At 29.9% G+C, this 14,154-nt stretch overlaps 1 protein-coding gene across 1 annotated transcript; it reads left to right on the top strand.

Annotated features, from left to right (window-relative positions):
* Positions 1-10,437: 10,437 nt before the first annotated feature.
* Positions 10,438-12,560, top strand: LOC120195532 (putative pentatricopeptide repeat-containing protein At1g64310). The gene is given in 2 exon segments (XM_039197533.1): positions 10,438-11,021; positions 11,024-12,560. Coding segments are annotated over 2 exon segments (1,653 nt in total). The 5' UTR covers positions 10,438-10,444; the 3' UTR covers positions 12,100-12,560.
* Positions 12,561-14,154: the final 1,594 nt, after the last annotated feature.

Raw genomic sequence — 14,154 nt, 5'->3', positions numbered from 1 at the left:
AGTAATGAAAGAGTTTAAATAAAAAAGGTAATTAAGGTAAAAAAAAGGAAATAAAGATTGTAAATGGATTTGGTAAAAAAAAGCCTCAAGCTTTGCTTTGACTCAATTTCCTTTAGATCATCGAATTAGATTTTCCCTTCAGGATTCACGTCGGTTACTTTGTCTACAAGGGCAATCCTCGTGACTCTATTTGTATATTGAATACCCAAGGCAATCTTTGATTCTGGCTTCGAAAATTGATCTAATCAACATCAATTGTCGTAGATCAATTACCATTTAAGTTCATGGCGATTGACTCGGATTGTTCCTTCTATAACTGTCAACTCTGATCTCAATTCCCTCTTGGTGAAGCTATCTCGCCAAGTGTGTTCCCAAAAAGTTGAATGTGTTTTCTATAAGTTGAATCTTCCTCTCACATGTTTAATAGCAACAACAATCTAGACCAAAGTCTATCTTTGATTTTGAAAACTATTTTGATTTTAAAAAATAAGCGCAAAGATTAAGAGAGATATTCTGAAGATATTAAGGGCATGTTTCAATTCTCCCGTTGGAATTGAGTCATCGCTTAAGCTCTCGGTTTATGAAAAATTTAGCTAAGCATGACAAAAGTCATACTTAGCATATTTAAAAATAAAGCTTGAAAATAAAAGAAAATAAAAGAAAAATGAAAAACTTGAAAAGTAAAATAAAAGAGAAAACTTTAATAAAACAAGAAAGAAGAAGAGAATTGTAATATGAGATGTGAGTTTAGGCTTACCCCAAGAGGGTGTTTATAGCCTCTAAAAGCCTAAGGATAAACAAAGAAATTAAAATAAAATAATCCTAAAGATAATTATTTTTTTCTAAATTCAAACTCTAAACAAGTCTCCTAATGTAACTCTGCTCGTCCATTTTCCAGAAGGCGTGCTGAGTAGATCTTCTAGAAATCGCCACTGATTGGACCTTCTAGAAACTGCCACGTTAGACCGTGTCGTGCCCATGTCTCCAGCCGTGACCAAATAATAAAAAAAATGCAGAATGCACCCGTTTTATCACTAATTCTGGAAAGTAGGACCTGCACAAAAATAAACATAACAAAACCAAATCAGCAACAATAAATCCACAAGATCGAAGAAATAACGAGAAAATATTAACGATTCTGAACACTCATCAATTCCCTATGGCTGAATACCTCTAAATCACCTAGGGAAAATTTTGTTCATTTTCAAGCATTCAACCTCCTATGATTAAATTCATGCATTTCCAATCATCACAACAATAAATTGAATTAAAATATCATCATTCTCACAAATCCTAACATGGCCAACTCTTATTTACACACGTACAATTAATTCTAACTATTGTACATGCTTTAAAAATGATCACTAACATCAAAAATATAAAAATCCTATAACAACTCTTTAAAATCACTAAACTCTTAATAACCCCAAATCCTCAAATCTCATCACATATTCATCTTCACCATGAAATTTTGGTACCAAATGATAGAGAATTTCATGTAAGATTAATTCTCTATCTAATAGCTAAATCAAAAATCAAGTAAATGACTTTAAAAATCAAACTAAAAATTCTTACCTTTTAGAACATGAACTTTCGAGCCCTGGAGAAGAAGAAGCTGAAAATGCTCAATCTTTCTTGATTATTCTAATAATAAATAAATTCCAACACATGGCTTAAAAATAAAATAATTGAATTTCTTATTCAATTATTAGGAAATTCCATTTTTGCCATTAATGAAACCTAAAAATTACCAATTGCCATTGTCATATTTTCCATTAAAATATTCTTTGGTTAAAGATGAATTAACTTGGCTTTAACTTTCGAATTTGCCCATGCAATTTTCAAAAATTGCATTTTAGTCACTAAAATGTCAATGTTTCGATCAAATCAAAAACAAATTTCATTGTTCTGAGCCAGATTTTTCTGATCTAAAATATTCAAATAATATTTCCAACTATTTTCTAACATCCTTCAAATTTTTGTAAAATTTCGGTTCGATCCGAATATCTGATTTCAATATCGAAATTTAATGTTTTATAGCTTTTAACACAAATCTCGTACCGAAAACCTGATTCCCACTAAAATATCTATTTTAATCCAATTTGTTCATTTATAGGCTAAAATATATAAATTTTTAAAAATTACAATTTCAGTCTCTAAACTTTTCAAATATTATACTTTAGCTACTAAACTTTCAAAACTTACATTTTTATCACTAGATAAAATTTAGGGTATTACATATATTAACTTAAATTCATATATTAAATTAATTTTACATCTTAACATTAAAAAATATTTTTTTTATCTTAACTTATTAAATATATTTTATTTTTTTCATAACCTAAAAATATATTTTATTCTTATTTTAATTTAAAAAATATGTTTTAATCTTATCTTAAATTTAAAAATACAATTTACTCTTATCTTAACTTAAATATTTATATGTTATTCTGATAATATTTTAAATTTAAGATAAAAATATAATATATTTTTTGAAGTTAAAATAAAAATATATTTTTAAGTTAAGATAAGAATAAAAGATATGTTTTAAGTTAAAATAAGAACTAATCATGTTTAATAATTTAATATGATAATAGAATATATTTAATAATGTAAGTTAAGAATATAATTTATGTAACAAGTTAAGATGAGAATAAAATATATTTCTAAGTTAAGATAAAGACTAAAATATATTTTTAGATTAAGACAAGAATAAAATATATTGAATAAGTTAATATAAAAATAAAATATATTAGTAATGTTAAGATGTAAAATTAATTTAATATGTGAATTTAAGTTAAGATATATAAAATATTAAGAATTCAAGTTTACACTAATATTAAACATAAATAACATATGTAGTCAAATTCAAACCAATTAAGTACTTTAGCTCAATGGTTGAACCTTACTTCTTCAACCTAAGAACCCCGTGTTCCTTGGGTATTATTTAACCACCCAAAATTGTTTCCTCTAGAGGGTGACATGTGTCACCCAATTTGTTCAATTAGATATATGATGACGTATGTTATTTCATATGATACTATTTGATTTGAGAGTTTAAGTTTTTTTTAATTTATTACAAGTTTGACCAAATTGATAGAATATATAAGTAATAGTGACCAAATATTTTAACTGTCACTCAGCTTCTCTGTTAAATATTAATGGCAAGTGGCTTAATTGAATGCATTTAAATAGTTGAGTGACCTGATTAACAAAATTTCAAAATGGTGGTCAAAATGAAAATGGGCAATAGTCAAGTGATCACTAATATAATTTACCATTTATTTTAAATAATTTAACTTTTAAATTTTTATCTAATTTATAATTACACGTTCAGTCCTTTAAAATTTTAATTTTTTATAAATTAATTTAATGGCGCTCATCGTTAGTGGTGCTCGTCGAGCGTGGCAGACTCATCCTTAACCTAAAAATATGGTTCTAGTTATAATGTTTTGGAGTGTTAGGTCCCCAAAACTAGAAGTATAAAGAGACCAATCATGAGAGAAAGATTAACATCCTATCAATAAGTGAATTCATCAAGTGATTTCACTGATTAAATGAAATATTATTCTCTTTAAAGATTTTAATTTCAAGTAGTTATGTCTACGCATGTGGGTATCGTCAATAGTTAAAAAATGATAAATAGATAATACATGTAATCTTCCTATACTATTAAAAAAGGTTTATATCACAAATAAGTACGTAAAATATAATATATTTTTCATTTAAGTACTTAAAGTATTTTTGGTCAAAATAAATACTAAAGTTATCTTTTTAGTCAAAATAGGTATCTAAAGTATTTTATGTCAAAATAGGTGCGTAAATTATTCAAACCTTTTCATCTAAGTTCTACAAAAGTTGACATGCGACATTAATTAAAGAAAACTTTAGGTTAAAAAAATTAAATACTTTAGGTACCTATTTTGAAAAAAAATATAATTTATGTACCTATTTTGACCAAACCGATAACTTTAGGTATGTATTTTTGATCAAAAAATACTTTAGGTGCTTAAATAAAAAAAAAGATGGTATATACCAGGGACGGACCTATGTGGCCTACGAGGTAGCAATTGCATACCCATTTTCCTTAAAAAAATACCAACACTTAATATACTATATTAAACTTAAAAATTCTGCACACCCTTTTTATTTTTTTTACTTTTCTGCACATTTGTAGTTAAAATTTGTGCTCTTTTCTGCACATTTTGTTTTGTAATTGAAATTTGTGCTCGGAAGCTGTCAATCTATTCTATATTTTCAATTAAAAAACTAATTAAAATAATATATATGATTTCAAAACCTTTCATTTCAGCTATTACTAATACTAAAGCTTCTGTTTTACGTTCAAATCCACAGACTCCAACACCACTGCTACTCAATTCTCATTTCTCAGTCTTTTGTTTGTGTCTAAACCACCCGCCACGACGCCGTTCACCGACGATTTTCCGGTGAACTTCCTCAATCAAATTACCGGTAAATTGTTGCTCATTTATTTTGAACCCCTATTTTTTAATTTCTAAATCCGCAATTAGAATATACTTTATGAACTTTTTTATTATAAAAGAACGGCCTATCAGAAGTCAAAGCATTTGGGACGACAGATTCTAGTATAAAAATGTCAAAACACGTGCCACTTCTCAATGGGCTGGAAATCTCTTCATGTGTCAGACCGTATGTGTTAAATCCAAAGAATTCAGCAACTTAACCTTCCAAACCAAAAAAACGTTAGACTTAGACCTAAACATAAAAAATAAATAAGGAGAAATTATCTATTTGATACCCATCTATTACTTAATTATTGTTTTGATCATCTAACTATTATTTTTGTGGGTGAAATATAGGTTTAGTACCCCAATTATCACTTTTTCCTCTTTGGTCGACCAACTACTTTTTTTCCCCTCAAAATCACACCTAACGTTTAGTTTTGGTTTTATTTTGGTAATTTGTCTTTTGTCGTTAAAAATTAATGATGATACCAACATATCACCATAAGATAACGTCACATTATCATTGGAAAATAAAAAAAATAAAATGTCAACAATTCAGTTAATTTTTAAAGACGGGTGACCAAAATGAAGCAAAAAAGGTAACGTTAGACATGATTTTGATAAAAAAATAGTTAGGTGCCCAAAATGAAACAAAAGTTATAGTTGAGATACTAAACATGTAATTTACCATAATTGTTTTTCTAAAATCATAACTAATGTTTCACGGTAGTCGACAACTTAGAATAAATTATATGGGTGACTATTCAATTATTGTCTTTTTATTTTGACCATCGATATTTTGATTTTATCAATTAGACCATTCAACTAATTAAATGTTTTAATTAAGCCATAGATAGTTCGGTTTTAACGGAGGATATCATGTGGCAATTAAAAATTTTGGTATAATTACATATTTGGTCCTCTATATTTATATATTCTATCAATTTGGTTAATATAATTCAATTAAAATAAATTTAATCTTTAATTAGATTGTGGCACATGTCACTACATGGTTAGTCAATTTGGTTAATATAATTCAATTAAAATAAATTTAATCTCAAATTAGATTATGACAAAAGTCACTACATGGTTAGATAAAAAATAAATTAGATTGAGTAAATAAAAAAACAAGAAATTATCCTCACATGGATCAATCTTCAAAATTGTCAAGGAAATCTCATTTCTAAAAGGTTCAAAATATCAAAATATGAAAAAAAATTTAACATAAATGGTGGCAGGGTTGAGAGATTTAACTATAACCTTTAGGAACAGGAGGTGTGTGATGGGGGAGGAATGTAGTAAATTTGTTATCTCTTCTTCTACTATATTCTTACAACATATACAAAACAAACTCAAAATCGACAATATCACTACACCCCATATTGTTATCCTATGTTGCACTGATATGGATAGGAGGACTGATACGAGGATGGGACGGGTATGAGAAACATTAATTTCTAAAATTATAGGGTATGAGGATGGCAAGGGTATGACATATAAATAAATTTTAAATTTATAAATAGATGTAAAATGATTATAAATAAATTTAATACTTTATAGAAAATCCATAAACAAACCATAATAAAATCTAGAACAACAAAATCTATAAACAATCCACAATATTAAAATATCAAATCTCAAGATTCAGACCACAATATTGACTCTAGAATAATAAAATCCATAAATAAACCATAATATTAAGTCAAATAATAAAATCTATAAACAAACCATAATATTAAAGTGTCAAATCTTAAGACTCAAACCACAATATTAAGTCTAGAACAATATTAAACAACACAAATCAAACATTGTTAACATCTTTTGAGATTAACCCGCTCTATAAATCTGGCTCATCAAGCGAGAGTTCGACAAACTCTAAATATCCAACATCTCCAATTAATCAAAAACATCTCCATCAACATTCCACATCTTGGTTTTCTCATCCTCGTATTGATTAGAACTCCTTGATAAAAGGAAAATATTGTAGTGGATGTAAACTAAATCTTCAACACAACCCGAATTTAACTTATTCCTCTTAAGTGAGTGGATAAAGGAATAAGTGCGACAATTTCTTTCACAACAAGAGGATGAAATAGGTTGTTCAAGCACTTTGAAAATCAAAGATTGGAGCAGTGGAGTTTCGGCACTAAAGTTAGCCCTCCAATTTTTCGGATCCGAAGAATACCTTTTGTAAGAGAAACCAAATCTTTAAAAGGCTCACTCTTAATTGAGAAACTAGCATATTCATCCAAGACTTTGTCATAATCATCATCGTTTGGAAATAACCTACGAAAACACTTAATTCTCTCTTGAGATATTTCACCAGGTCTATGAGGAGCAACTCTATTAGGATCCTAATTTAGCCAACCATCATTACAAAATCTTCAACATATTAAAAAATTACACATACATCCAATAACTAGGAGTTGAGAATATAAAATTAAAAAATAACAAAGCTATGTATGCACCTTGGATTTAGTGAATGAGTTAGACAATGAAGACGAGTATAACTCTTTGTTCAACAAACTATAAGAATCCCACAAACTACATGATAAAAAGGATTGAAGTCTGAAAGAGAACGTTTTTCCTTCTTGTAAATTCCACACTTCACTTTTTCAATCAATGAATCTCACATATCATATACCAAATGAAGACATGGCTTATTAGTGTCACATACACTAAGCATGTCATAGATGGGCTCTGCAAAATCAATGATGTAAGATAATTTATCATACCAATAATCACTCACACGCTTTTCCTTCACAAAGTTTGTTTTCATGTGTCATCCTCTCTATAAGATTTTTATTCATCACTTATGATCATTGTTTGAAGTCCCTATTTATTGAGCTTAAACCTCGTAAGCATCACAATGATCAAAGCTAAACGAGTATCGACAATTGAAAGTAACTTAAGAGGACTAAATCTTTGGAAAATTACCAATCTCATATTGTGGTTCATGATAAAATTCTTGATTTGTATGACATCCCCATGAATTTCAATAATCCAATGGCATAAGTCATATGTTTAAACATTTCTCTTGATATTTCTTATCGAACAAATGTTCTTCAAGGCAAGATTAAGTGTGTGGACACACATGATGTCCAATAAATATGAGGATACATGCTCTCAATAATCTCTCTTGCACCCTTGCAATTAGTTGCATTGTTAGTAATAATATGCACCACATTTTGATGACCCACCTCATCAATCACTTATTTCATCAAATTTACAATGAAAAACTTATCTTTGACTTCACCAAAAAATTCATAACTTTAAGAAACATAGGCCCATTTCCAGAAGTAGCCATGAAATTAATGAAATGCTTTCTTGTTGGATCACTCTAACCATCACACACCAATCAACCTTTTTTTGCCATTTTACTTTAATTGGTTGCAAGAGCTTCTCAACATTATTTTTTCTTGTTGGAGCAATGTGGTTCACAATTTATTATAACTAGGGGAAAATAAACAGGTATACATAACCAGGTATATTGTGAGTTACAGCAGAACTAAAAATCCTATGATAATGAGGATTTCTAGCAAGATTAAAAGGTAAACCATCGGTATAGAACACTCTTGCAATTTCTTCGTCAAATTCGGCCCTAGAATTCATGTTAAATGATCTAATAAGAGGTGACAAACTAAGTTTTCTCTTCTTAGAAGAAGAATTCATCTCAACTCCAACTTGAGATTAAGAGTGTAAGGAAACTTCTCTGGTTGCTCATTGTTTCCTTTACTTCTCGCACTCATCTACCAACCTTACCATTTCAAGTTTTTAATTTGTAGTTATTTTTTTTACAAATTGCAACTCCTTCACCTGAAATTTGAAGCAAATGTTCCTTTTTCTTAGTATAGCTTCCATTACAAGTTTCACGACAAATGTTACATAGAAAATTCCAATTTCATTAACATTCCCCATTTTTCTATATTTGTCACATAATCCCACAATGGAGATAAATTCTCATTTTGGGATGATGAAATTGACTCATTCCCACTATTACTTCCAACCCCTCTACCACTTTAAGATGTCATATATTAAATAAAAAACAAATCAATTGAGTTCAAAGATCATGCATAAAACATTTATAAAATGTGTACGAAATTAATTACATAATATAACTTGTTTAGACTAGAATTTTATACGAAACAGAGCAGTCTTGTAACTCTAATTTCAGCAACTAATTTATAAAATCATTTCCAAATACAACTTAGCTAAAAAAACAACATGAGATGAAATAAATCAATGAACACATAATGAAGCACCAAACCGAATCAAAAAGCAATTTGCATGTGCATAGAAGAAGTGTTGCACTAAACCATAATTATAATTTGAGGTATTATTTTAATCATTTTAAAAAAACAATAATTTCTTACAGTTTGTACACTCACTACTCTAACTAGTCACAAACAAGAATTTCATCCCGTAATTTTACTTGGCTACTATTTTAAGCATTTTTAACAACATAAAAAATTTCTTCTATCTCATTTTCTTTTCCAGACAAATTCCAACACAAAGCAAAAACCCAAATATGTGAGAAAGTTGCTTACCTCTTCCTTGAGTCATTTATTAGTCCTACAAATATGTGAAAAAGAAAAATTTTTCAGAAAAATTCCAAGGTGCAAAACAAGCGAGGAGGAGAAGTGCAAATGCTAAGATTATCGAGCATCCCATCAAAATTAGGTTTTCTTTTTTTAATTTTTTTAATGTAAAATGAGAAAATTATCCCCGATGACATATGTGATAAACACATGTCGACCCTGAAACATCCCCAGATAAGTATTTGTCGTCCTCTAGTTCGATCAATCGTACCCTACCACCGTGGCACATCCCTGGTACGTACCCTAGTCGTCCTCGTGTTATCCCCATGCCAAGGACATATCAGGTACTTAAAACACCTTTCTTTTACAGTCCTCGTGCTTCATAGTTGTTATCCTGATCACCATTTACATCGTCACTTCACTATTCGGAGATGGGATGACAATTATAGAGAAGTAGCAGCAATTGGCGACGGAGTTGTGGTGAAAGACAATAGATGAGAAGTGAAATTTATTGACAGTGGTGATGTTGGGGTTGGAGAAACCCTTGAGGATGGAGATGATAACATTGTTATCTCTAGAAAAAAATCCCAAAAAAAAAATACAAAGTTATAAAGAGAACTTGAATCTTTATGGATTTTGGTTAGCCAAAAAGATTGAATTTTGAGGAAAATGAAGGATTTTGCTTGATATTGTGGCATTTTGATAAAAAAAGAAAAGAAAAGATAGTAGTAGTATTACTTGCAAATTTCCCTTTTTCAAGGTAGTGGGAGATTGCAACGCCCTTGTCCTTCGCTGCTGCGTGGTTGTCTGGTTGATCAATTTTATTTTAATTATATTATATTATGATCAAATTAATATAATGTATAAATATTAAGGACTAGATATTTATACTAAGTTATTGTTTTTAATTTCCACTTAATCTCTTTCGTTAAAAGTTAATGGTCAGTGACTTAATGGAAGCATTTAAATGGTTGGATGGGTTGATTGATGAAATTAAAATATCGATGATCAAAATGAAAATGAACAATAGTTGAGTGAAAATCATAAAATAATGTCACATCATTAGAAAAAAATAAAAATACTATGCTATCAATTAATATTCATTTTTAAAGGTATGTGACCAAAATGAAATTAAAACATAATATTAGGCATGATTTTGAAAAAAATAGTTGGAGGACTAAAACGAAATAAGAGTTATAGTTAGAATATTAAATTTGTAGTATACCATTTTTTTTAAATCATAGCTAATATTACCTTTTAATTCTAATTTGCCCTCTTGTTAAAAACTTAACGATGGTGTACTTATATGTCACCGTAAAATAAAATATTAAGGGTAGTCGACAACTTATCCACTTGAAAATGGTATAGAGGCCAATAAGAATAAGGGTCGACAGCTTAAAAAAAAAAAAAGGAGGAAACATGGTCTTCCAAATTCATTCACTTTTATCTGAGCTTTCAAAGTCTTATCATACCATCCTTAAGACCAAACAACTCCATGCTTTAATCTCCAAAACCCATCTGTCCCTTGACCCATTCTTCGCAACTAAACTTCTCAGGTTTTACGCCTTAAACGATGACCTCTGCTCTGCCCGTAACCTATTCGACAAAGCACCTCAAAGAAGCGTTTTCCTTTGGAATTCTATTATTAGAGCTTATGCACAAGCCCACCACTTCAACGATGCCTTATCGTTGTTTAATAAGATGCTTGCATCGAAAACAAAACCCGATAATTTTACTTATGCCTCTGTGATACGTGCCTGTTATGACAACTTTGATTTGGATGGGATGGGACATGTTCATGCAATGGTTATTCTATCCGGGTTGGGATTGGATTCCATCTGTGGTAGTTCACTTGTCACTGGGTATTCAAAGTTGTGCCTTGTTAATGAAGCATACAAGGTTTTTCGTAAGATTCCTGAGAAAGATTTGGTTTTGTGGAATGCCATGGTTTCGGGGTACAAGAATTGTGGCCTTTTAAACAAAGGGTTGGAGTTGTTTGGTTGGATGAAAATATGGGTCAGCGGCAGGATGGGCATACTTTGGTTGCCCTGATATCAGGGATCATGGATTCTCACTTGTTATGTGTGGGTCAAGGAATCCATGGTTTTTGTTTGAAAACTGGTTTTGATTGTACTGTTCACGTGGGCAGTTCACTTGTAAGTTTGTATTCGAGGTTTCAGTGCATGGATTCGGCAAATACCGTGTTCTGTAGTTTGCTTCAACTAGATTTAGTTGCATGGTCTTCTTTGATAACTGGATATTCTCAGTGTGGGGATTATGGGGAAGCATTCTTCTACTTTAGGAAACTAAACATGGAGAAAGGTAAAACAGTAGATCCCATTTTAGTCTCTGTTGTACTGGCGTCCACTGCTCAATCATCAAATGTAAGGTTTGGTATTGAGATTCATGGATACGTTGTTCGACATGGATTTGAATTGAATGTCTTGGTTTCCTCTGCTCTTATAGACATGTATTGTAAGTGTGGATTTGTGAACTTGGGGATTCGAGTTTTCGAGATTATGTCGGAAAGAAATGTAGTATCTTTTAATTCTCTTATATTAGGTTTGGGGTTAAATGGTCTTGCTTCCCAGGCATTTAAGGTGTTTGATGAAATGCTAACAACCAACCTGAAACCTGATGATTCCACATTCTCTGCCCTTCTTTCTGCTTGTTGTCATGCTGGCCTCTTTGATGATGGTTTCAGAGTTTTTAGGAGGATGGTATCTGAGTTTTTCATCCAACCTAAAATTGAGCATTATGTTCACATGGTAAAGCTTCTTGGTATGGTTGGACAAATTGAAGTGGCATATAACTTAATCTTGTGCTTGCCGAAGCCAGTTGACTCAGGTATTTTGGGTGCACTGCTTTCGTGCTGTGAAGTTCATGGGAATTTTGAGTTAGCTGAAGCTATATCCTTGCAACTATTGGAAAATGAATCCCAAAAAAGTGCTGACAAAGTTATGCTTTCCAACATTTATGCTGTTCATGGGAGGTGGGATGCTGTAACGAAGCTAAGAGATATAACAGAGAGAAAACTGTTGGGGCTTAGCTGGATTGAAAGTGGGAAAACTTGAGTCTCGACTTACTTCTGCAATCGTATGTTCTCACATCAAGTCAGCATGATAGTTTCCTTCTAATGTGAAAATGAAGAAATTATGTAAGTTGTGATCCCTGATAGAATTTCAGGAGAAGGGAAGCCACAAGTGTTGGTAAGAACTTGTGAAGACAAATTTTTAACATTATAGCTGTTCTATTTATCTGCCATCAACTCCTTGGGCTGCTCTCTTTGCGACTGTAAGTAGTATTTAATCGATCATCGAACCTTTCGCCACAATTTATGTGCTGATATTTACCGATTATTTCAGCATACGCCACAAATTGGGTGACGGAAAGAAATTGATCTTCAGACTTCTCATATGTGAATGGTATGTTTGCAATGTTCACCCTGTATATTATCCGATAGGGAATGGAATTTATGGTGGAATTCATGCTAAGAGATACTTCGAGAGAGTTAACACCAGTCATTTTTGGTACCTGTGAGTGACTGTTAATTGATCTCTTACAAATTTATCTGATCCCTGTTTTTCAGTAGCTATATTTGGCCATTAAATGCATTGGTTCTTCCACTTAATTTGTTGCATTTTACCTTTATGTTCGCAGGGATGGATGGTTTAGTAAGCGTGCATACCTGTACTGCATGTATGGCCGGTGACCACAATTATTTTAAACAATTTAAATAATTAAATTTTATAAAATATATGTTTTAAAACGTTTTTTAAAAAATATATATATTTTTTATATTTTTATCAATAATAAAATTTAAATAATAAAAAGTTAAAGTTAAAAAATCTTGATAAAAAATAATAAATATTTCGAGTGGAACGGAGATGAACAAAATTTAGATTAAAATGTTAGTGTATACATATGTGCGTTCAAGAGAACAAATTCTGCCTGTTATTGACGATAAGATTTGGAAACAGGGTTAGATAGCAGGGGGCAGTGGGGGGCGGCGGCGATAGAATTGAACGAGGAAGTTCAGCGCAATGATAATGGGATCAGAAGATTAGGATCATTGTTCGATTTAAAAATATTTTTCAGAATTGATACTAATATATTAATAATACATAATTTTTCATTAGAGATTTTTGATTAGAGTGGGGATAAATAAAATTTTAGAATAGGTACTATTATAAAATATTGGGATTAAAATATTTAAAAAAAAAATAACAATGAAAGTGATTCTCCGATATTTTCTATTTCTATTTTCTGTTTTTGTTTTCAGAAAATAGTTTTCATTTTTTTTGAAAATTAGAAAACATGTTTGGTTAATATAAATGAAAACTCGAATTCAAAAATAAAATAATACAAATCTGTGTGGTATCTAATTTTTTAAAATAGAAATAAACAAATAGTTATTAAAAAATTAAATTAAACTATAATTATTTAAAAAAAATCATTACATAAATTTAACATGTGAGTTATGTAAACATAAAACAATAAAATTGATAAGAAATTTCATAACACAAAATTTATTTTAGTTTATAATAAGAATATAACGTTAATGCATATTTGTAATTAATTAAATTTAAAAAATTCAAAAAATATTGTTATAAGACATAGCACACAAAAGTGTCATTAACATAAAAATATGTTTAGTGGTAATTGAGACCCTCAAAATTTTGAAAAAAAATAATTAGTGTAGTCCCTGAACGTTTTTTTGTACCAAATATGATCCTTAAACTTTAAAAAATAATCTAACCCTTTAAATAGCAGAATCAAACATTGAGCGTCACGACGCTTATATGACAGTTCACAAACTTACATGGCAATCTACAATATTAATGTGATAGTTCACGATACTGTTGTGATAGTACTCGATGGACGATGATGCGGTAGATGAACTTTATTGATTATTTTAGAAAGTTTGAAGACTTATTTATTTTTTAAAAAATTATTTAGATTAAAAATATAAACAATTATTAAGATATTCAATACATTAAATATAAAATACTACAAAATTAAATTATTGAAAAAAATTAATTTAAGGAGTACATTGAGTGTAAAAAAATTTAGAGACCATATTGATTTTTTTTTTATAAAAGTTTGAGCGTTTCTGATATTATTAAATT

Source organism: Hibiscus syriacus, unplaced genomic scaffold (genome assembly GCF_006381635.1).
Source record: "Hibiscus syriacus cultivar Baekdansim isolate YM2019G1 unplaced genomic scaffold, ASM638163v2 tig00117016_pilon, whole genome shotgun sequence".
NCBI lineage: Eukaryota > Viridiplantae > Streptophyta > Magnoliopsida > Malvales > Malvaceae > Hibiscus > Hibiscus syriacus.
This window is presented reverse-complemented; position numbering and strand designations above follow the sequence as displayed.